We start from the raw sequence: 20,874 nt of genomic DNA, 5'->3' as shown, positions 1-20,874 counted from the left end.
TCTATGAAGACCTACAAGACCTTTTAGAACTAACACCCAAAAAAGATGTCCTTTTCATTATAGGAGACTGGAATGCAAAAGTAGGAAGTCAAGAAACACCTGGAGTAACAGGCAAATTTGGCCTTGGAATACGGAATGAAGCAGGGCAAAGGCTAATAGAGTTTTGCCAAGAAAATGCACTGGTCATAACAAACACCCTCTTCCAACAACACAAGAGAAGACTCTATACATGGACATCACCAGATGGTCCACACCGAAATCAGATTTATTATATTTTTCACAGCCAAAGATGGAGAAGCTCTATACAGTCAACAAAAACAAGACCAGGAGCTGACTGTGGCTTAGATCATGAACTCCTTATTGCCAAATTCAGACTGAAATTGAAGAAAGTACAGAAAACCACTAGACCATTCAGGTATGACCTAAATCAAATCCCTAATGATTATACAGTGGAAGTGAGAAATAGATTTAAGGGCCTAGATCTGATAGACAGAGTGCCTGATGAACTATGGAATGAGGTTCGTGACATTGTACAGGAGACAGGGATCAAGACCATCCCCAAGAAAAAGAAATGCAAAAAAGCAAAATGGCTGTCTGAGAAGGCCTTACAACTAGCTGTGAAAAGAAGAGAAGCGAAAAGCAAAGGAGAAAAGGAAAGATATAAGCATCTGAATGCAAAGTTCCAAAGAATAGCAAGGAGAGATAAGAAAGCCTTTTTCATCGATCAATGCAAAGAAATAGAGGAAAACAACAGAATGAGAAAGACTAGAGATCTCTTCAAGAAGATTAGAGATACCAAGGGGACATTTCATGCAAAGATGGGCTCCATAAAGGACAGAAATGGTATGGACCTAACAGAAGCAGAAGATATTAAGAAGAGGTGTCAAGAATACACAGAAGAACTGTACAAAAAAGATATTCACGACCCAGAAAAGCACGATGGTGTGATCACTGACCTAGAGCCAGACATCCTGCAATGTGAAGTCAAGTGGGCCTTAGAAAGCATCACTATGAACAAAGCTAGTGGAGGTGATGGAATTCCAGTTGAGCTACTTCAAATCCTGAAAGATGATGCTGTGAAACTGCTGCACTCAATATGCCAGCACATTTGGAAAACTCAGCAGTGGCCACAGGACTGGAAAAGGTCAGTTTTCATTCCAATCCCAAAGAAGGGCAATGCCAAAGAATGCGCAAACTACCGCACAATTGCACTCATCTCACACGCTAGCAAAGTAATGCTCAAAATTCTCCAAACCAGGCTTTGCAATACATGAACCATGAACTTCCTGATGTTCAAGCTGGTTTTAGAAAAGGCAGAGGAACCAGAGATCAAATTGCCAACATCCGCTGGATCATGGAAAAAGCAAGAGAGTTCCAGAAAAACATCTATTTCTGCTTTATTGACTATGCCAAAGCCTTTGACTGTGTGGATCACAAGAAACTGTGGAAAATTGTGAAAGAGATGGGAATACCAGACCACCTGACCTGCCTCTTGAGAAATCTGTATGCAGGTCAGGAAGCAACAGTTAGAACTGGACATGGAACAACAGACTGGTTCCAAATAGGAAAAGGAGTACGTCAAGGCTGTATATTGTCACCCTGCTTATTTAACTTATATGCAGAGTACATCATGAGAAATGCTGGACTGGAAGAAACACAAGCTGGAATCAAGATTGCTGAGGGAAATATCAATAACCTCAGAGATGCAGATGACACCACCCTTATGGCAGAAAGTGAAGAGGAACTAAAAAGCCTCTTGATGAAAGTGAAAGAGGAGAGTGAAAAAGTTGGCTTAAAGCTCAACATTTAGAAAACAAAGATCATGGCATCCGGTCCCATCACTTCATGGGAAATAGATGGGGAAATAGTGGAAACAGTGTCAGACTTTATTTTTCTGGGCTCCAAAATCACTGCAGATGGTGACTGCAGCCATGAAATTAAAAGACGCTTACTCCTTGGAAGGAAAGTTATGACCAACCTAGATAGCATATTCAAAAGCAGAGACATTCCTTTGCCAACAAAGGTCCGTCTAGTCAAGGCTATGGTTTTTCCTGTGGTCATGTATGGATGTGAGAGTTGGACTGTGAAGAAGGCTGAGTGCCGAAGAATTGATGCTTTTGAACTGTGGTGTTGGAGAAGACTCTTGAGAGTCCCTTGGACTGCAAGGAGATCCAACCAGTCCATTCTAAAGGACATCAGCCCTGGGATTTCTTTGGAGGGAATGATGCTGAAGCTGAAACTCCAGTACTTTGGCCACCTCATGTGAAGAGTTGACTCACTGGAAAAGACTCTGATGCTGGGAGGGATTGGGGGCAGGAGGAGAAGGGGATGACAGAGGATGAGATGGCTGGATGGCATCACGGACTCGATGGACGTGAGTCTGAGTGAACTCTGGGAGTTGGTGATGGACAGGGAGGCCTGGCGTGCTGCGATTCATGGGGTTGCGAAGAGTTGGACACGACTGAGTGACTGAACTCAACTGGTTGGATCTCCTTGCAGTCCAAGGGACTCTCAAGAGTCTTCTCCAACACCACAGTTCGAAAGCATCAATTCTTTGGTGCTCAGCTTTCTCTATGGTCCAACTCTCACATCCATTCATGATCACTGGAAAACCCATAGCTTTGACTGGACAGACCTCTGCTTTTTAATATGCTGTCTAGGTTTGTAATAGCTTTTCTTTCGAGGAGCAAGTGTTTTTTAATTTCATGTCAGCATCTGCAGTGACTTTGGAGCCCAAGAAAATAAAGTCTGCCACTGTTTCCACTGTTCCCCATCTATTTGCCATGAAGTGATGGGCCTGGATGCCACAATCTTCGTTTTTTGAATGTTGAGTTTTAAGCCAGCTTTTTCACTCTCCTCTTTCACCTTCATCAAGAGGCTCTTAGTTTTACTGTATTTCGGGCATAGTTTTGTTCAGTCTCTGCAGTGTCAGACCTTTAAGGCAGAGACGCGAGCTGTGGGCTGACTCCTGGGAGTCCCTGGTCTCACGGCTGTTGCGCGGTTAGCACAGCATGCAGTTCCTTGCTGCGCTGTGGCTTTTCTGGAGCTGCCCCTCTTCCTGCCCCCGCCCCTGCCATCCTGGCGGCAGCAACATGCATGGGGCCAAGCCCACCCCAGGGCTCATCTCACTCAGTGCTCACCTGGACCCCGAGGATCAGGATCAGCCCCACTTGGAGAGGAGACTGAGGCCTCGAGAGGGCCTCTCTGGCCCAGGGTCTCTTCCTGTTGGGGTAAAACTGGCACCCCACCCTCCCTTCCTCCCGCAGGAGTCGGCTGGGGGTCAGGGTTCTGGGGCCTGGGGCAGGCGTGTCTCCAAGCCCTTCCGGCTTCAGTTCCCAGCAGAGCTGGCCTCCAGGGGCTGGGGACCAGCCTCAGGCCTCATGCTGACTCTGGGGAGAGATGGGGCTCCGTTTTCGCTGTGAGGTCACCGGCAGGGAGACTGGGGCCGGCCTGTCCCCGGCCTAGCCCTGGAGGTCTGGCCTCCATGTCATGATGCGGGCTGCTCTCGGCGCGGCCTGCCGTCGGCCCTGCCCCGGGCGGGGTTGGTGGCCGCGGGAGGCTGGGGACACTGCTGTTGGGCACTCACAGGCCCCATGTGTCTCTCCGGCTCAGAAGTCTGAGCAGCGGTCTGGGCGTGGCGTTTGGATGGGGTGGTGTCCAGGAGCGCAGCCCTGAGGCCCTGGTGATTCCGATGAAAGCCGAGGCCTGGAGCCCAGCCCTGAGGCTTGGCCCAGCCCTCGGCCCTGCTGACTCCAAGGTGAGCAGCCAACCACAGGGCTGGACGGCTGGCCCGAGCCCAGTCCTCCCTTCCCCGGGGCCGCCTCCAGACCCAGCGCTGGCGCCATGCAGAAGGGCTACAGTCCAGCTCTGTGCTCCCAAGTGGCCAGGCTGGACCCCCAGGGCCCTTGCCCAGGGTGAGGTGGGCATCGGTCCTGCCCTTGTTCCCACGGGAGCCCAGAGTGGCCTGGGCATGTGCACCTACTGTGTGCCACACTCTCAAGGCTGGGCTCCAGGGGACCAGTCCTGCAGGTGGGCAAGCAGGGCAGGGATGGAGGCCCTCACAGGCAGAGGTCTGTGCCCCTTCCCGAGGAGGGGGCATTTGAAGCAGCTGACCAGGAGAAGTGAGCAGAGCCAGGGTGGACAGGTCTGGGCGGCGGAGGCCCAGGCAGATACTGTAGGGAGGCGGGGAGGGGGCGTGCTGGGTGTCCCTGTGCGGTCGAGACGGGTGGGGTGGGGAGGAAGGTTGTGTGGGGAGCGGTGGGCAGGGTGGGGGGCTCTGAGGTCTTGGGTAGGACTGCTGGCCTGGACTGCTTCCTCCTCGGAGCTGGGCCTGTTCCATCCATCACTGAGCCCCAGCTCCTGTCTCTGAACCCCACCACCTCTCCCTGCCCAGCGAGGCTGTGCCTGGGCGCCGTCCCCCAGCCGAGGGGGCTCTGGTCCCCGAGTGACCAGTGTGAGAGCTTTCTGTGCAGATTCTGCCGGTGAGAACAGAGCTGCCCGAGGCCTTGGGCCGCAGGCTGGGAGGACAGGCTGTCTGGGGGCGGGCCATGTGGGATGTGGCTCTGGGAACGCTCCCCTGCTGGCTGTGTGGCCTCCCGTTCCCTGATGGACGTTTCCAGAGCATTCCATCCAGGGGGGACCTGGCAGGTCCCTGGGATTTCCTGCCTAGGCCAAGCAGATATTCCCTTGGAAGAAGTCAAGAGGTCATGAAAGGAAAACAGCCAAGTGGCTGCAGGGGCTGGGCTCTGCTTGCAGGGGGAGATGGCCCTCAGACCCACTGGCCTTTCTGCTGCGAGAGGCTGCTGTTCCGAGAAGCGGGCTGGAAAGTCAGACCTCTGTTCAGCCTCGCGGCTGCTGAGAAACTGTGTCCTCCTTCTCAGCAGCAGCCCCAGGCCCCTCCTCACCCCTGGCCCCGGACAGTGGGATGTGGGAAACTGCCATCCTGCCCCGAGGTCAGCCTTCTCCTCTGCCTCGCTAGGGTTCTGGAAACAAGGGCCAGAACAGCCTGACTGGGCTCCGGAGGGCCCCTCGGGTCTCCGCCGGTCGCCTGGAGCCGGCTGCACCTCCTCCCCAACTCACATCTTTGCTGGACCTGCCTTCGCTGAGGTCACTTTGGCTTAAGGTCCTGGTCGTGACCCCTGGGCCAGCCCATCGATCACTGTGTCCCACTGCCCTGCCCTGGTCCTGCCCCACTGGCCCTTCGGCTCCTCCTGGCTTGGCCCAGCCACCCTGAGCCCCGTGCCCCCGAGTGTGCAGGGCATGAGCGGCTCTGCCCCACTCCGTGTGGCCTGCCTCCTCCGGCCCCTGAATCTTGACCACACGCACCATCACCCCTGCTTCCTCCTCCTCGTGTGCCAGGCCCTGTCGGGGCACGTCCACACCGCGTGTCTCTGTGTGAGAGGCAGGCGGTGCACCCCCATTTTACAGGCATGTTCACTGAGGTCCCTGGGCAAACTCGGGCCAGGAAGCTTAAGGTGCGGCTGATTCCAGCCCCCGTCTGTCTGATGCGAGGCTGGACTCTGAACGCAGGGTAGGCTCTGGTCCCTGGGTCAGCTCACCGCCGGAAGCCTCCCTCGCTCCCTCCTCCTCCCGCTTCCAGGCCTTCGTGGCCCCCAGCCTGGGAGCCCCGGGCGGCCTTGGCAGTGGGTGTGGGTGGGGAGGCTCCCCTGCAGCCCTGGTGCCAGGGCCCGTCGGTGTGGGTGCCCGGCTGGCGGGGGGGAGAAGCCGGATTTTGTGCTTGTTTGGACAGCCGGGCTGTTTAGCCGGAGAGCTGTTTTTAATAAGAATCCCAGTGCTTCAAGGCCTCCCAGCCAATTAGCAGGCGGCACCCAGGTGACTCTGAATAATTAAACGGGCCTGTCGGGGCCTTCAGGCTGCAGTTTGATGCGCCTCTAAAGTCTGTCTGGCTGCCGTTTCCCTGGCGAACGGCTGCCATGGCAGGTGTGGCCTGCTGCCCTGTGGCCGCGTGTTCCCTCCCCCAGCCCTCTGCTCGCCCGCCACCTGCTTGGGCTGCGGGGTGAGCTCCGAGGGCTCCGAGGTGGTGCCAGCAACCAGAAACAGAGGCACCGCTGTCCACACGGGCAGGACCGGGTGGCCGGCTCGTCCCGGGTTTAGCCCTGGAATTCCCGCATCCTCAGAGACTCCCTCGTCTGGGGGCAAGCTGAGCAGTGGTCACCCCCGCAGGACACCCGGGCACCCCCAGGCCTCAGGCCGGGAGCTGAGAAGCCGGGGCCCCGGCCGGCCCGGGAGGACCAGGGGCGTCTGCGGACGGTGCAGTTCTGTGATGCTGCAGTGAGCACTGACCTTGGAGGTCACCTTGCAGGGACCACTTTTCTGCGAGTCGCGTCTCCACGTTCCTCCCTGCACGTGCTAATCACGGGGCCCAGGGGGAAGAGCCGTCTTAGCCCGGATCACTTTCACCTGAAAAGTGGAAAAACAAACCCCGTGTGCTAGGTTCTCCAGACGGCGCTGACGGTCAGAGCCCAGCGCCACCCTGAAGCATAGCCTCACCTCCTGAATATGGACATTGGTCTGTCGAGGTGGCCGTCTTCCTCCAGAGCTCGGCGGGGGCAATGGAAGACCCCCGTGGTGGTGCTGACCCCGGGGGCCCGGGACAGGGTTGGAGGCTCCCGTGCGAGGCGCGCTTTCCAGTTGTAACAGAACCTAGGATGTGGGGGTCTTCCTGAGTCTGGGGCCCTGGACTTGGACTGGGATGAGCCCCTGGAAGGGGAAGGAAGGTGACCCAGGCATCGTACTCGGGTCACTCACTGGGCACGAGGGCCGGGGCTGAGAGGCTTCTGCGTGTTGCCTCATTTAATCTTGACAGTGACGACCACCCCATTCTACAGCTGGGAAAACTGAGGCTCAGAGAGGGAGAGAGCCCTGCTCAGGGTCACACAGCAAGGGCGCTCTGGGCTCGGAGGGCCTCTCATTGGCTCCTGGGTCATTTGTCATCCTGTTACCCAGCCCTGCTGCCCGCCGCACAGGGTCTTCAGCGTCCACACCCCGCAGGCCTCCAGGGTCCCAGCTGCACAGGTCTCCCGCGTCCACACCCCGTGGGGTCCTGGGGTCCCAGCCGCACAGGTCTCCTGCGTCCACACCCCGTGGGGCCCCAGGGTCCCAGCCGCACAGGTCTTCTGCGTCCATGCCCCGCGGGCCCCGGGGTCCCAGCTGGCATGCGCCCGTGTTCGCTGCCTTCAGGCCAGGACCCCGGAGCAGCGGGTCGCACATCCCTCCACGTGCAGCTGCAGACACGGCCACACAGGGGTCACTTCCCAGAGGCCCCGGTTTTCCAGCAGATTCTCAGGGAAGTCCCGCGGGCAAGGACCAGAGCCTGGTTTACTGGTCTTGGAGCCACGGTCACGCTGCACATTCTCCCTGAGGCAGGGACAGGGGGGGCCCCCAAGCCTGACTCAGAGCAGGCCCGATGGATGAAGGCTGGAGGGGGCGGCGGGCCCGGAGCGGGGACCCTGTGCCCCACCCTTCTGAGGGCTCTCTGTTTTGGGACCTTATCCCTCCAGCGGGCGATCCGTCAGCATCCGGCAGTGGGGCTGCCCACACACGGCCAAGCTGGCCACAGCCGAGGTTGTGAATGTTAGCCTCAGGGTGGGAGGTATAATTTGGGGGACCCTGAAGCAGTGGTCCAAGCCTTTTATTCCCCCAGGAGGGCGGGGTGCTGGGTGGACTCGACGCTGCCCGACGCGTGGGCCTGGAGGGGTTATCTGCTTCTGGCTCGGTGTCCCCTTAATTCCCTCAGGGGTGCGAGTGAGCGACTCGGCAGCCCAGGAGCCGGGCACCAGGAAATGCGCCCTTAGGGAGGGTCTGACGGCACCTGAGGACCCAGCCCCGCCCCCGCCGACCTGGATGACCACTGTGTGTCCGGCCCCCGGTCATGTCTGTGTCCTTCTGCCACACCCAATTCTCATCCCCTCCTTTTCAAGAACAAGTGAATATGCTGTGAACGTCTGGCTGGCTGGTCAAGCTGAGGAGGGGGTGGTTGGGGGGCTCTGAGACAGAAGGATGGAGCCAGGCCTTCTTGCAAGTGACCCCAGGGTCACCCCTGCTCCAGCCCCTCGCAGGTTTGAAGTTCCGGCTGGAATGTGGCCTCAGAAACCCACTCTGTGCAGATGTGTCCCCGGATGTGGAGTCAGGGTCAGTGCTGAAAAGTCCCAGCTCAGGGCTGACTGGGGCAGCTCTGCCCGGCTTCTCAGAAGCGCTTCTTGGAGATGCTCCCTTGCCTCTAGTTCAGGGCTGCCATTTGCTGTTTTCTGGGGGGAAGGGCAGCATGAGAATCAGTTCAGTTCAGTCGCTCAGTTGTGTCCAACTCTTTGTCATCCCATGGACCGCAGCACACCAGGCCTCCCTGTCCATCACCAACTCCTGGAGTTTACTCAAACTCGTGTCCATAGAGTCGGTGATGCCATCCAGCCATCTCATCCTGTGTTGACCCCTTCTCCTCCTGCCCCCAATCCCTCCCAGCATCAGGCTGTTTTCCAGTGAGTCCTTATTTTGCATCAGGTGGCCAAAGTATTGGAGTTTCAGCTTCAGCATCGGCCCTTCCAGTGAATATTCAGGACTGATCTCCTTTAGGATGGGCTGGTTGGATCTCCTTGCAGTCCAAGGGACTCTCATGAGTCTTCTCCAACACCATGGTTCAAATCATCCATTCTTCGGCGCTCAGCGTTCTTTATGGTCCAACTCTCACATCCATACATGGCCACTGGAAAACCATAGCCCTGACTGGAGAACCCCAGCTCTATGATGTCTGACATCTGCTCTTCTGCCCACCCACCCATCCTTCCGCCCTTACCCTCTGCTCACTCACCTCACTCATCTGTCCATCAACCCACACTGCCACCCCCTCCCACCCACTTGTTCTAGACATCCACCCATGCATCCATCTGTCCATCCATCCATCCGTCTTTTCATTCACCCGTTTATCCATCTATCCATCCGTGTCACTATAGTGTCAGGCGCTGTGCTAGGCAGAAGTGGACCCAGGCTGAGACAGCGGTCAAGTTTGCCCACCCGAGGTACAGCTTGGATTGAGTCTTACAGGCTATCGGGACCTGGGTGAATGTGGTAGTCAGGGGGCTGGCGTCAGAGGCTGGAGGTAGTGAGCACGTGGGGGCAGGGGGGAGAGTGGAGTTGAGGCCAGAGGATCCGCAAAGCGTCCCCTGCCCACTACCTTCCTGTCCCCTCCCGGGGCTGGCCTCAGCGGCCGGGGTGCGCGGCCCACATCTTCCCTGGCGGGCTGTCTGCCCCGTTCTCTCTGCCCCCGCCTGGCTGCAGCCTGGCTTTGTTTGGCTGCGGCAGAAATTAATTGGATTTGCAGCCTCATTCTCAAGGGGATTTGCGGCCCCCAACAGGGATGCTGGAGCAGAAGCAGAAGGCGTTTTGTGGACAGCAGGGTAGTTCTTCTGCCTTTGACATTCTTGCTTCATCTCGGTTGCGGGGGACAGATGAAGGAGATGAAAGGGGTGTACACCTGGCACCCACAGAGGCATGGAGAAGAGGACTTACGAGAAAGTCACACACACACGATGGGTTTTATTTTTTTTTTTGAGACTAAACGTTTTGAAACTACTCCTCTATCTTCTTTTACTGAGCAATATGGGAACCTGGAATGTCAGGTCCATGAATCAACGCAAATTGGAAGTGGTCAAACAAGATGGCAAGAGTGAACGTTGACATTCTAGGAATCAGCGACTGAAATGGACTGGAATGGGTGAGTTTAACTCAGATGACCATTATATCTACTACTGCGGGCAGGAATCCCTCAGAAGGAATGGAGTAGCCATCATGGTCAACAAAAGAGTCCGAAATGCACTACTTGGATGCAATCTCAAAAACGACAGAATGATCTCTGTTAGTTTCCAAGGCAAACCATTCAGTATCACAGTAATCCAAGTCTATGCCCCAACCAGTAATGCTGAAGAAGCTGAAGTTGAATGTTTCTATGAAGACCTACAAGACCTTTTAGAACTAACACCCAAAAAAGATGTCCTTTTCATTATAGGGGACTGGAATGCAAAAGTAGGAAGTCAAGAAACACCTGGCATAACAGGCAAATTTGGCCTTGGAATACAGAATGAAGCAGGGCAAAGGCTAATAGAGTTTTGCCAAGAAAATGCACTGGTCATAGCAAACACCCTCTTCCAACAACACAAGAGAAGACTCTACACATGGACATCACCAGATGGTCAACACTGAAATCAGATTGATTGTATTCTTTGCAGCCAAAGATGGAGAAGCTCTATACAGTCAACAAAAACAAGACCAGGAGCTGACTGTGGCTCAGATCATGAACTCCTTATTGCCAAATTAAGACTTAAATTGAAGAAAGTAGAGAAAACCACTAGACCATTCAGGTAGACCTAAATCAAATCGCTTATGATTATACAGTGGAAGTGAGAAATAGATGTAAGGGCCTACATCTGATAGATAGAGTGCCTGATGAGCTATGGAATGAGGTTCCTGACATTGTACAGGAGACAGTGATCAAGACCATCCCCATGGAAAAGAAATGCAAAAAAGCAAAATGGCTGTCTGGGGAGGCCTTACAAATAGCTGTGAAAAGAAGAGAAGCGAAAAGCAAAGGAGAAAAGGAAAGACATAAGCATCTGAATGCAGAGTTCCAAAGAATAGCAAGGAGAGATAAGAAAGCCTTCTTCAGCGATCAATGCAAAGAAATAGAGGAAAGCAACAGAATGGGAAAGACTAGAGATCTCGTCAAGAAAATTAGAGATACCCAGGGAACATTTCATGCAAAGATGGGCTCGATAAAGGACAGAAATGGTATGGACCTAACAGAAGCAGAAGATATTAAGAAGAGGTGACAAGAATACACAGAAGAACTGTACAAAAAAGATCTTCACGACCCAGATAAGCACGATGGTGTGATCACTGACCTAGAGCCAGACATCCTGCAATGTGAAGTCAAGTGGGCCTTAGAAAGCATCACTATGAACAAAGCTAGTGGAGGTGATGGAATTCCAGGAGCTATTCCAAATCCTGAAAGATAATGCTGTGAAAGTGCTGCACTCAATATGCCAGCAAATCTGGAAAACTCAGCAGTGGCCACAAGACTGGAAAAGGTCAGTTTTCATTCCAATCCCAAAGAAAGGCAATGCCAAAGAATGCTCAGACCACCCCACAATTGCACTCATCTCACACGCTAGTAAAGTAATGCTCAAAATTCTCCAAGCCTGGCTTCAGCAATATGTGAACCGTGAACTTCCTGATGTTCAAGCTGGTTTTAGAAAAGGCAGAGGAACCAGAGATCAAATTGCCGACATCCGCTGGATCATGGAAAAGAAAGAGAGTTCCAGAAAAACATCTATTTCTGCTTTATTGACTATGCCAAAGCCTTTGACTGTGTGGATCACAATCAACTGTGGAAAATTCTGAAAGAGATGGGAATACCAGACCACCTGACCTGCCTCTTGAGAAATCTGTATGCAGGTCAGGAAGCAACAGTTAGAACTGGACATGGAACAACCGACTGGTTCCAAATAGGAAAAGGAGTTCATCAAGGCTGTATATTGTCACCCTGCTTATTTAACTTCTATGCAGAGTACATCATGAGAAATGCTGGACTGGAAGAAACACAAGCTGGAATCAAGATTGCCGTTAGAAATATCAATAACCTCAGATATGCAGATGACACCACCCTTATGGCAGAAAGTGAAGAGGAACTAAAAACCCTCTTTATGAAAGTGAAAGTGGAGAGTGAAAAAGTTGGCTTAAAGCTCAACATTCAGAAAACAAAGATCATGGCATCCGGTCCCATCACTTCATGGGAAATAGATGGGGAAACAATGGAAACAGTGTCAGACTTTATTTTGGGGGGCTCCAAAATCACTGCAAATGGTGACGGCAGCCATGAAATTAAAAGACGCTTACTCCTTGGAAGGAAAGTTATGACTAACCTAGATAGTATGTTGAAAAGCAGAGACATTACTTTGCCAACAAAGGTCCGTCTAGTCTAGGCTATGGTTTTTCCTGTGGTCATGTATGGATGTGAGAATTGGACTGTGAAGAAGGCTGAGTGCCAAAGAATTGATGCTTTTGAACTGTGGTGTTGGAGAAGACTCTTGAGAGTCCCTTGGACTGCAAGGACATCCAACTAGTCCATTCTGAAGGAGATCAGCCCTGGGATTTCTTTGGAAGGAATGATGCTAAAGCTGAAACTCCAGTCCTTTGGCCACCTCATGTGAAGAGTTGACTCATTGGAAAAGATCTGATGCTGAGAGGGATTGGGGGCAGGAGGAGAAGGGGACGACAGAGGATGAGATGGCTGGATGGCATCACTGACTCGATGGACGTGAGTATGAGTTAACTCCGGGAGTTGATGATGGACAGGAATGCCTGGCGTGCTGTGATTCATGGGATCGCCAAGAGTCGGACACGACTGAGCGGCTGAACTGAACTTCCTGTTTGTCTGGAAGGAAACAAGATGCTGAAATATTCTGGGGCTCTGAGGCCTTAAGGAGGCATCAGAAGTTACTTTTCTTGGGTGGCATTAACTGGCCTGGCTGAGAGGATGAGGCTGAGCAGAAGTAAGGAATAGCAGCGGCCAGTGTTGGGGCCTAAGAAGTGCAGACAGGCCCCATCTTGCAGCCAGCCTTCAGGACAACGCAATAAGGGGTTTTTTCTTTGAAAAACTTTTTATTTTGTACTGGCGTAGGTGTAGCCGACTAATAGTGTTACAACAGTTCCAGGTGGATAGCGAAGGGACTCAGCCAGACATATGCACGTAACCATCTCCCCCAAAGCCCCCTCCCGTCCAGGCTGCTGCATAAGACTGAGCAGTTCCTGGGCTGTAAAATAGGTCCTTGTCCGTCAATCGTTTAAAGTACAGCAGTAAGTACAGGTCCGTAAAGGGGTTACTTCTGCCTCCATGTTCCAGGGGTAGAGAAATGAGAGTCAGAGAGGGCAAGTAGCTGGTCCAAGGTCGCACAGAGAGCCAGCGGTGGGCCTAGGGTTCCTGTTCCCCTGGGTGTGCCTTACTCCAAAGCCTTTCCTGTCCAAGGGAATTCTGCGGCAATCCAGTGGTTAGCACTCGACACTTTGACCACAATGGCTTGAAATAAGGTCCCGCTCTCCATGGAGCTTGGCCAAGAGCAATTTTTTTTGGTGAAAAATAAAAAATAAAAAAATGCTTTTCCTCTCCTAACCTGCCTGTGTCTCAGCTCACCTGGCAGAGCAGGTGGGTTTCACCTGAATGTCTCATCTGCTTGAGAGCAGAGCCCTGTGTTAAGAGAGACTGTAGGGGGCTTCAAGGATAGGAGTGTAGCAGTTGATTAATGTCTGTCCGGGCACCCGCAGGGTGAGAGGTGATGTGTGTGCCGTGGGTTTGCTGACTCCCTGAGCTGGAAAGTGGAAAGCTTCATGATGCAGAGCACAGATGCATCCCCACTGTTAGAAAATCTACATGGAGCTCGTGGAATAAAGGTACTTGGGTTGTGAGTACAGCCACAGTGTAGTGACCTCTCTCAGTGTTTAAAAGACACGGCCCTGCCCACTTTGCCTCGTCCAACCTGTGCCCCTGACCCTGGCACTCCCCTGATCTGGGAAGGGTCCTCGCCAGCCACCCCTAGGGGTGAGCAGACAAGCTCTTTCTGCCAGAGAATGGAGTGTACACAGCTGACAGGGTCCGTGTGAGGCTGGTCATGGCAGCAGGGTGTCCTGCTGGTAGGGGTGGGCTGGCGCTCCGTCTCTGGGTCCTGCAGTCACATCTCAGCCTGGCCTGGAATTTTCTGTGATCAGTAGGGTGGGGGTCGGAACTGTCGGCCGTCGGGGGTCAGTTAGGAAATCAGAGCTCGGTTCCAGCACCCCGTGGGATCTGGATCAGCTTCCAGTTCCGCTGTGTTGTGGAAGGAATTCCTGGCTGGAAGCCTGGCTGGGTCAGTGAGGGTCCCGGTCCTGCTGGGGGCACAGGCGTCTGATGGCCTGCGGCTTTTCCCATGACCTGAAGATACACATCTGTCCTCCTTCCTTCTTGTCACGTGATGCCCGGTGGGGGATGCTGTTGTCATGGTGATGGGAGGGAGGAGGGGAGCCCATCTACAGAGAGGTCGGGCTGGGCCACGTCACAAGCTGTTGCCAGGAAGCCGCAGGTGATGGGGACCCCTGGTCTGGCAGATCTGCCTTGGGACCTCAGACACGGGGCCATGCAGGTCTGTGATGGAGCTGGGCGGAACCCAGATCTCCAGCTCATGGCTTAGTGGCTCCCTGTGCTGGAGGATGCATAGGGGGCGGGTGTGGGTGTGGCCCCCACCTCCACCTGTTGCTTCTTTACCCGGATCACGCTGTCCCGTTTGCGGACCTGTCCCGTTTCCTCCAGTTTGGGAGCTGGGATCGCCTCCTATCAGTCTCTGGATGGCAGTAGGGGGGTGACAGAGCCAGGGTTCACCCACCCTCCCTTAGAGGACGTCCTGCAGGGGGTGCGGTGCCTGTGTTCCTTCCCGCGAGCCCGGCCGGGCCCAGGGCTCCGCGTCACCCCCGTCTCAGGCCCTGGGCAGCGGGGCTGGCTCCGCCCCTTTTCTGGGAGTCAGGCCCAGGTTCGTTCTGCAGTAGTGACGGGTGTGGCTGAGCCCCCGCTTTCCCTGTGAACCCCCTTTTCCTCCCCGTGAGTTCTCCGACAGATTCCCAATGGCCAGGGGGCCCCCTGTCTGCTGGTGAGGACCCTGGCCGCCCCTGCCACGCTGGGAAGCTTTCTGACACCCGGTGCCATCTCCTAATCCCCCCAGGGGCATCGTAGGGTCACAGGGTTTGCAGGGACCCTGGGCATCCCCCAAATACAGAACCGGGAGGTCTTCATGGAAGAAATAAAGGGTCTCAAGTCCAGAAAAGTCTGGGTTCGCACCCTGACCCCCATCTCCTAAAGACAGGCTCTCACGCTTCACCAGGAGGCACACAGCGGGGCCCGGGTCCCCGTGTCTGGGCCCCCTGACGTGTGAAGGCAGGGCCGTGACTCAGATGGAAGCTTCCCGCATCCCTGACCTGGTTCCCTCATTCGCCAGCAGGCACTCCGGGGCCTGGACGGAAGAGCCGAGCTCCGCGGTGCCTGGGGCCAGGCTGGGCGTGGGGTCCTCCCGCTCGGCATCTGCACACGAGGGGCCCTGTCTCACACACCATGTCGTATGCACCTGTTTCCTTCCATGACCCACTCACCGCCCCCTGTCTGTCTCCGCAGGCCCTTCCCCTCGGAGGAGACCACGGAGAATGACGAGGACGTGTACCGCAGCCTGGAGGAGTTGGCAGAGTAAGAAGCCGGCGGGGGACGGGAGGAGAGGGGGGCTGGGGGGTCTCCCCGGGATGGGAGCCCGCCTCAGCCTTCTGCGCGGGGCTGGGGGTCGTGTTCCCCCCACCAGAGGGTTGCAGTGCTTCACCCACGTTCCTGTGGTGGCGTGGCTGCAGCTTCCTCCCCAAGGCCAGGCGCGAGGAGGGCTGAGCTTTCAGTGCTGCCGTCGGGGTGGGGCTGGGCCCGCGCCTCCCTGGGCTGGCGAGGCCACTCCGGGGAAGGAAGGTGCTTTTGCAGAAGTTGGGCCCCCGGGAGCACAGGCCACGAGCAGGGGCGGCTGGTGATTCAGGGTTGTCTCCCGGCCTGACGCTGGCCGGGGCTGGACTCAGGCTCCAGGCTGGGCCTCCTGGAGCCACCGGGATGTCCCCCTTCCCGAAGCCTTGGTCTGGCCTGCCTCTGTCCCCGCCTTTCCCTCTCCGAGGACTGCCTGGGCCGTCACGTGCAGCCTGGCCCGGCCACCCCAGCAGCCGTGTCACCTGAGGGATCCGGAGCCCTCCCCAGGGACTGGCGGGAGTCCCTGGGTGGGGGCTCTTCCGGAAGAGAAGGTTGGCTTCTGCAACGTCGGCGGTGGCCTGGTGTGGGGCCGTGTGGCCTGCTCCACGTGGCTGGCGGGGGACCGAGGTGGAGAGATCACGGGTTTGCCCGGGCCGTGGCGGGGGGCCCACGTGTCTCACGAAGTGGCGGGCCCACGGCCCTCAGGCCAGGCGACAACCTGCCGAGGAGACTCGTCCCCGTTTGTCGGCAGACGTTCCTCTGTTCCCCGATAGCCGGCCGCTGCTTCTGGGGAGCCTCGTGGCCTCCTTCTCCTGCGTCGTACGGCTCACACTGAGTGAGAGCTGTGGTCACAGCGGGAGTACGACCCCTGTGCGCTTGCTGTGTCGAGACCCCAGTTTGATGCCCCTTGACTCCACCTGGGGCTGGCTTTGTGGATGTGGGGCCCGGGGACCCCGGGGGGGCCCCTGCCCAGCGCCGAGCGTCAGGCCATTTCTCCAGAGTCACCCACAAGCCAAAGTTCGGGCTCCGTGTCCTCCGGAAACATGCCTCAGGGGTCAGCAGAGGCTGCGGGTCCCGGGACAGCGGGGCCCACCTTGTACGGCCTCCGGAGTACCCGCCAGGCCCTCTGCTCTGCTGCCGCCCCCGGGGGTCCCTGCCTGGTCCCGGGGGCCTGTCCAGGTTTGAGGATTCCTGTGCGGTGTGTTGGGCGCACACCCGTCTCCCCCTTCCTCCCCCAGTTCCACTGCTGCCTGACCCCTCAGACCAACACACAGGATGGAACTCCCGCACGGGAGGCTTTGCGCGGTTCAATAACATTATTCCGTGACATTAAGAGTGAGCCTCCTTAATCCAATGAGTTCCGTATGGCGCCCGTTATTGCAAACGTAAATCATACGTTACAGGGAAGGGGGATGGATTTGAGTCTTTAACTTGTGGTTTGGTCCCAGAGGCTCCAGGTTAATAAATTTTTCATGCTTTCCCCGCCTCCCCTTCTCCTTTCACTGAAAATCAAGATTTCCTAGCGTCTTGTCTCTGCGGACTTGGGACTCATATTTATCCATTATGGCAATTTACATGACATAAACAGAAATGTCTTTTCTTATCTGGCCTCTCCTGGGGGCGGGGGCCGGGCGGTGGCCTGGATCTGATGCCCAGCGGTGATGGGGAGCAAGGGGGTGACGTTTCCAGCAGAACTGGCTCATTCTTTCCTCTGGGCTCTGACCAGGTGTTGGAAAGTATGGTCACCTTGTGTCTCTAAGGGCCCTGCTGCTCCGTCAGACCTCAGACGCTTCACAGCTGTTCGGAGAAAGTCCGGCCCCGGCTCCACGGGTGGCTGGAGCCCCGTGGAAGGTCTGGGGCCCCAGGGAGGGACCGCCAGGTGTGCGCGGCCCCAAGAACACTTCCGTTCTGTCAGTGGGTCGTGTGTGCGTTCAGCCAGCAGCTGGTTACTGCGCACTTTCGGGAACTGCAGAGGGAAGGAGAGACACCCCTGCGACGGCCGTGGCGGCACTGTCCAGGAGAAATCAAACACGAGTTGCCTGGTGATTGTTAATTTTCTAGTAGCTGCATCAGAAAGAGAAAAAGAAACGGGTGGCTCAGTGGTAAAGAGTCTGCCTGCCAACGCAGGAGATGTGGGTTTGATCCCTGGGTCGGGAAGATCCCCTGGAGTAGGAAATGACAACCCACTCCAGTACTCTTGCCTGGGAAATCCCATGGACAGAGGAGCCTGGCAGGCCACAGTCCATGGGGTCACAGAGTCAGACGTAACAGAGCGACTGAGCGTACACAAGTGAATTTTAAGAGTGTAGTTTTATTGGACCCAGCGTATCCAAAATATCCCCTAGTTCAACCCGTGATCGTTGATGTAAGAGGTGGCTCACAGCCACATGTGGCTCGGCGACCCCGTGTGGGCAGCCCCCGTCTCAGAGCCACAGCAGTGCTCTGCGGGCTCTGTGTGAGTGGACAGCACTGAGCTGAGATTATGTTCTCAAGCACTCAGAGCTCACTTCTGAGATCCTTGAAGAGTGTATCATCAAATAATAGAGCAGCTGGCCAGAAAAATTAGCACAAAATATTGCCACTTAAAGGAACGCTCTGTCAAGCAAACTGAGCCTCAGATGAGAGGCCTGTTTTTAAGCTGCCCTGATGATTGGTGCCTTGCATTTGCCTGATGGCTCATCCCTCCCGCTACCGCCTGCTTCTTTCCAGGTGCTCCCAGGGGCCTGGAGCCACCTGCCACAGCTTCTCAGAGCTGCCCAGCTCCTGGGTGCGCTTGCAGTTAAGTGTCTGCCCTAGAGGAGCCCCCCGCCCCCTGCAGGGCTGGGAGCCAGACTTGCACACAGGAGAAAAACATGTACGAGATTGTTGACCACAGGAGCTCAGAGTAGGGCCGGGTGGACGCCAGCCTCAAAATCGGGAGGCTTCTGGGAGGAGGTGACACCTGAGTCTTAGAGTCCAAATGGGAAGTGGCCGGAGGCAGGGCTGGCGTCCCAGGGGAAGGAGCATCCTTGCTAAGGCCTGGCAGGACGGGTGGCCCCCGAGAGCGGGAGGTGGGGCGTAGTGAGGGAGAGCAAGACAGGATCCGCCTGCCCAGGACCCCAGGCTCCCATCTCAGAGACGTGGCCTGGTATCGCCCCGTGGAGGCACAGCAGGCTTGAGACACTGCAAAGTGTTGGCAAGAAATCAGAATTACCGAAGCTCCCTGGGGCTCACTGGGAGGATCACCCTCACACCTGGGAAGGCGTGGCCCACATCGGAAGGCCTGTAGAGACCCCCAGCCGGGTGTGCTTCAGTGCTGGTGGTGCCCTGCGAGGAGAGGGGGCCCGGAGGTCGTCCTGGCGGGCTGGCGACGGAGTGCCATGCAGCCCAAGCGTCCGCCTTGGCCGCGCGCAGCTCTTGTGGCGGCCTCCTGTCTCTCTGGGCACGATAGCTCCTTCTCGGGGCTCACTTCCTCCCTCCCTGGGGTCAAAGCGTTGGCCCAGGTCATCCGTGGACCCTCGAGCTGAAAGGAGCCGCAGTTTCCTGATCTAGGAGCCCGCTCCTGGCCACCAGGAAGGTTCCCTTTCCTCGGGATTGAAGTGATTTTCAGGCTTGAGCAAATCCAATTGGACATGGCGGGGGACATAATTCATCCTCGGATGTAGAGCTGCATGTTTTATCGCGTCATAAAATGACTTCACAGCTTTAAATGTGTCATGTTAGCCTCGTTGGGGTGATTTTTTGAAGATGCATAAAATGTAGGAGTTTCTGAGTCAGGGCACCGCGAGGGCTTTGGGCATGCTCTGGGAGCTGGTCTTCCTCATCCCTGGGGAGCGAGGCAGGGGCCACCTGCTGGGAGGGCGGAGGCCATGCTCCTCTGGCCAGCCCGTCCCTGCATTGGACAAGGACCTGTCGCTCTGCCCGAAGTGACCCTCAAACGAGGGCAAGCCGAGGCCCACCCCTCCCAGCAACCTGGCTGGCCGGCCCAGCTCTCCCAGCTGCGACGAGAATTCCTTTATGCTCAGGCCGCCTTGTATGAAAGGTCGGCGTCGAGCAGGAGACCTGCACATGTGGGGGACCCTCCAAGTGCGAGGCATGGATGTGTCCCTGGGTTTGGGGGCGCCTCACGTTTCTCTGAAAGAATTGCTTCTCCGAGGGGACAAATCTGGCTTCGCAAAAACAGCCCACTCCTGTAGGATGCGGACCCCACCACGGCCCAAAGTGGGCTGACCGTAGGCCCCCCAAAGTGGGGGTGTCCGCGGCTGCCCTCTTCCCGCAGCATGGGGACAGGCAGGGTGCCCCAAGCCCTGGGTGCCTGGGAGGCCTCGCCCTGCCCTGCCGCCTGCCTCCTGGAGCCAGGGACACTGGCTCCAGGCTGCTCGGGGGGTTACGGCCGGTCATAGGAAGGCCTCGTCTCTCCTGTGGTCCTTGCTGGACGGGGCCGCCCTGGGTGCCGGTTCAGCGGCCTACACCTCTGGCTGTTCAGGTTTTCGTCTGTACAGTAAGCACTTAGGGAGTGCCGACTGTATTCAGGGCAGGTGCGGTCCTGGGCTGGCATCTCTTTGGCAGCATGTGGTCCCTGCAGCCCTGTCGGGGGGCTCTCACCCACTGCTCTCACCCACTTGTAAATCTGGAAGCCCAGCCTGGGCTATGGGACTGGCAGGATGGTGGAGCTGAAGCCAGTGTCCACAGGGCACATGGGGGTCTGTCCCCACGCTGAGCCCAGCAGCTAAGGGGCAGAGTGGCTTTGAAGTGGGTCCCACTTAGAAGTCCTGGCCATCCCCCACGGTGGCTGGGTAGAGTCCCATGCGACCTGGCCCCTGCAGTTCTCACTCTTCAGCGCTCCCAACCCCACAGCAGCTACCCGAGCAGTGATGACCGGGGTCAGACCTCAACGGGCCAGGAGACCAGGAGGGCTTCCTGGAGGAAGGGGTACTGCGAGAGTACAGAAGCTGCAGAGGCTTTGCTGAGATGTGACTTAGGAAGCCTGCCCCCACCCCCACCAGGCCAGCCGCTGCCTTATTTGGGGCTGGGGTCCTGGAGACGCGGGGGGTTGGCTGTGTCTGTTACTTGGGACCCGAGGGCCGGCTGTCTGGGCCCCAAAGTCACCATGTGGGTGTGTGCAGCCCAGTGGCCCCCCTGCCCTGTGGTCTAGACCAGCTGCCTGACGCTCCCTGCCCTCCCAGAACCGGCTGCTGGACGGCCGGGCAGGGCAGCCCATCTACACCCTGCCCAGTGAACAGGCTCGTAGCTCCCCCACCTCCTGGCTACGGAGGTGGCCGGCGGGCTGACAGCCCTGAGCTCTGCGCGGCTTCCTGTCCTGCCCTCCAGGGATGTCTTGACCTCGTGGCTTCTGGGTCCGAGCTGTTTCACAGGCCCTGCGTGCCCTGGGTGTCCAGGGCATCAGTGACCTTGAAGCCCAGCACCCCAGGAAGGAAGCGTGTTCATTCTCTGTGCTGGAGTGAGTCTGAGGGGCCTCCCAAGTGCCCGCAGAGCAGATGCCCCGTGCCACTCTGCCCTGGCTAGATAGTCAAATCACACAGGCCAGCAGACATGACACAGACCTGGATGGATTTTTATTTTTAATACCTAGT

General features: G+C 56.6%; 1 protein-coding gene across 8 annotated transcripts in view; it reads left to right on the top strand.

The window, feature by feature from the left end:
- The window catches only part of VAV2 (vav guanine nucleotide exchange factor 2), a 186,033-nt gene that overhangs the window by 108,885 nt on the left and 56,274 nt on the right, over window positions 1–20,874 (top strand). For all 8 annotated transcript variants that reach the window (XM_070799646.1, XM_070799645.1, XM_070799648.1 and 5 more), the window contains exon 4: window positions 15,200–15,268. In XM_070799646.1, the coding sequence (XP_070655747.1) occupies window positions 15,200–15,268 (69 nt within the window). The remainder of the gene's footprint in view (window positions 1–15,199; window positions 15,269–20,874) is intronic.

The sequence above is a fragment of the Bos indicus genome, chromosome 11, assembly GCF_029378745.1.
Source record: "Bos indicus isolate NIAB-ARS_2022 breed Sahiwal x Tharparkar chromosome 11, NIAB-ARS_B.indTharparkar_mat_pri_1.0, whole genome shotgun sequence".
In the NCBI taxonomy this organism is placed as follows: domain Eukaryota; kingdom Metazoa; phylum Chordata; class Mammalia; order Artiodactyla; family Bovidae; genus Bos; species Bos indicus.
Note: the sequence above shows the minus strand (reverse complement) of the source record. Positions and strands in the feature narration are given on the sequence as shown.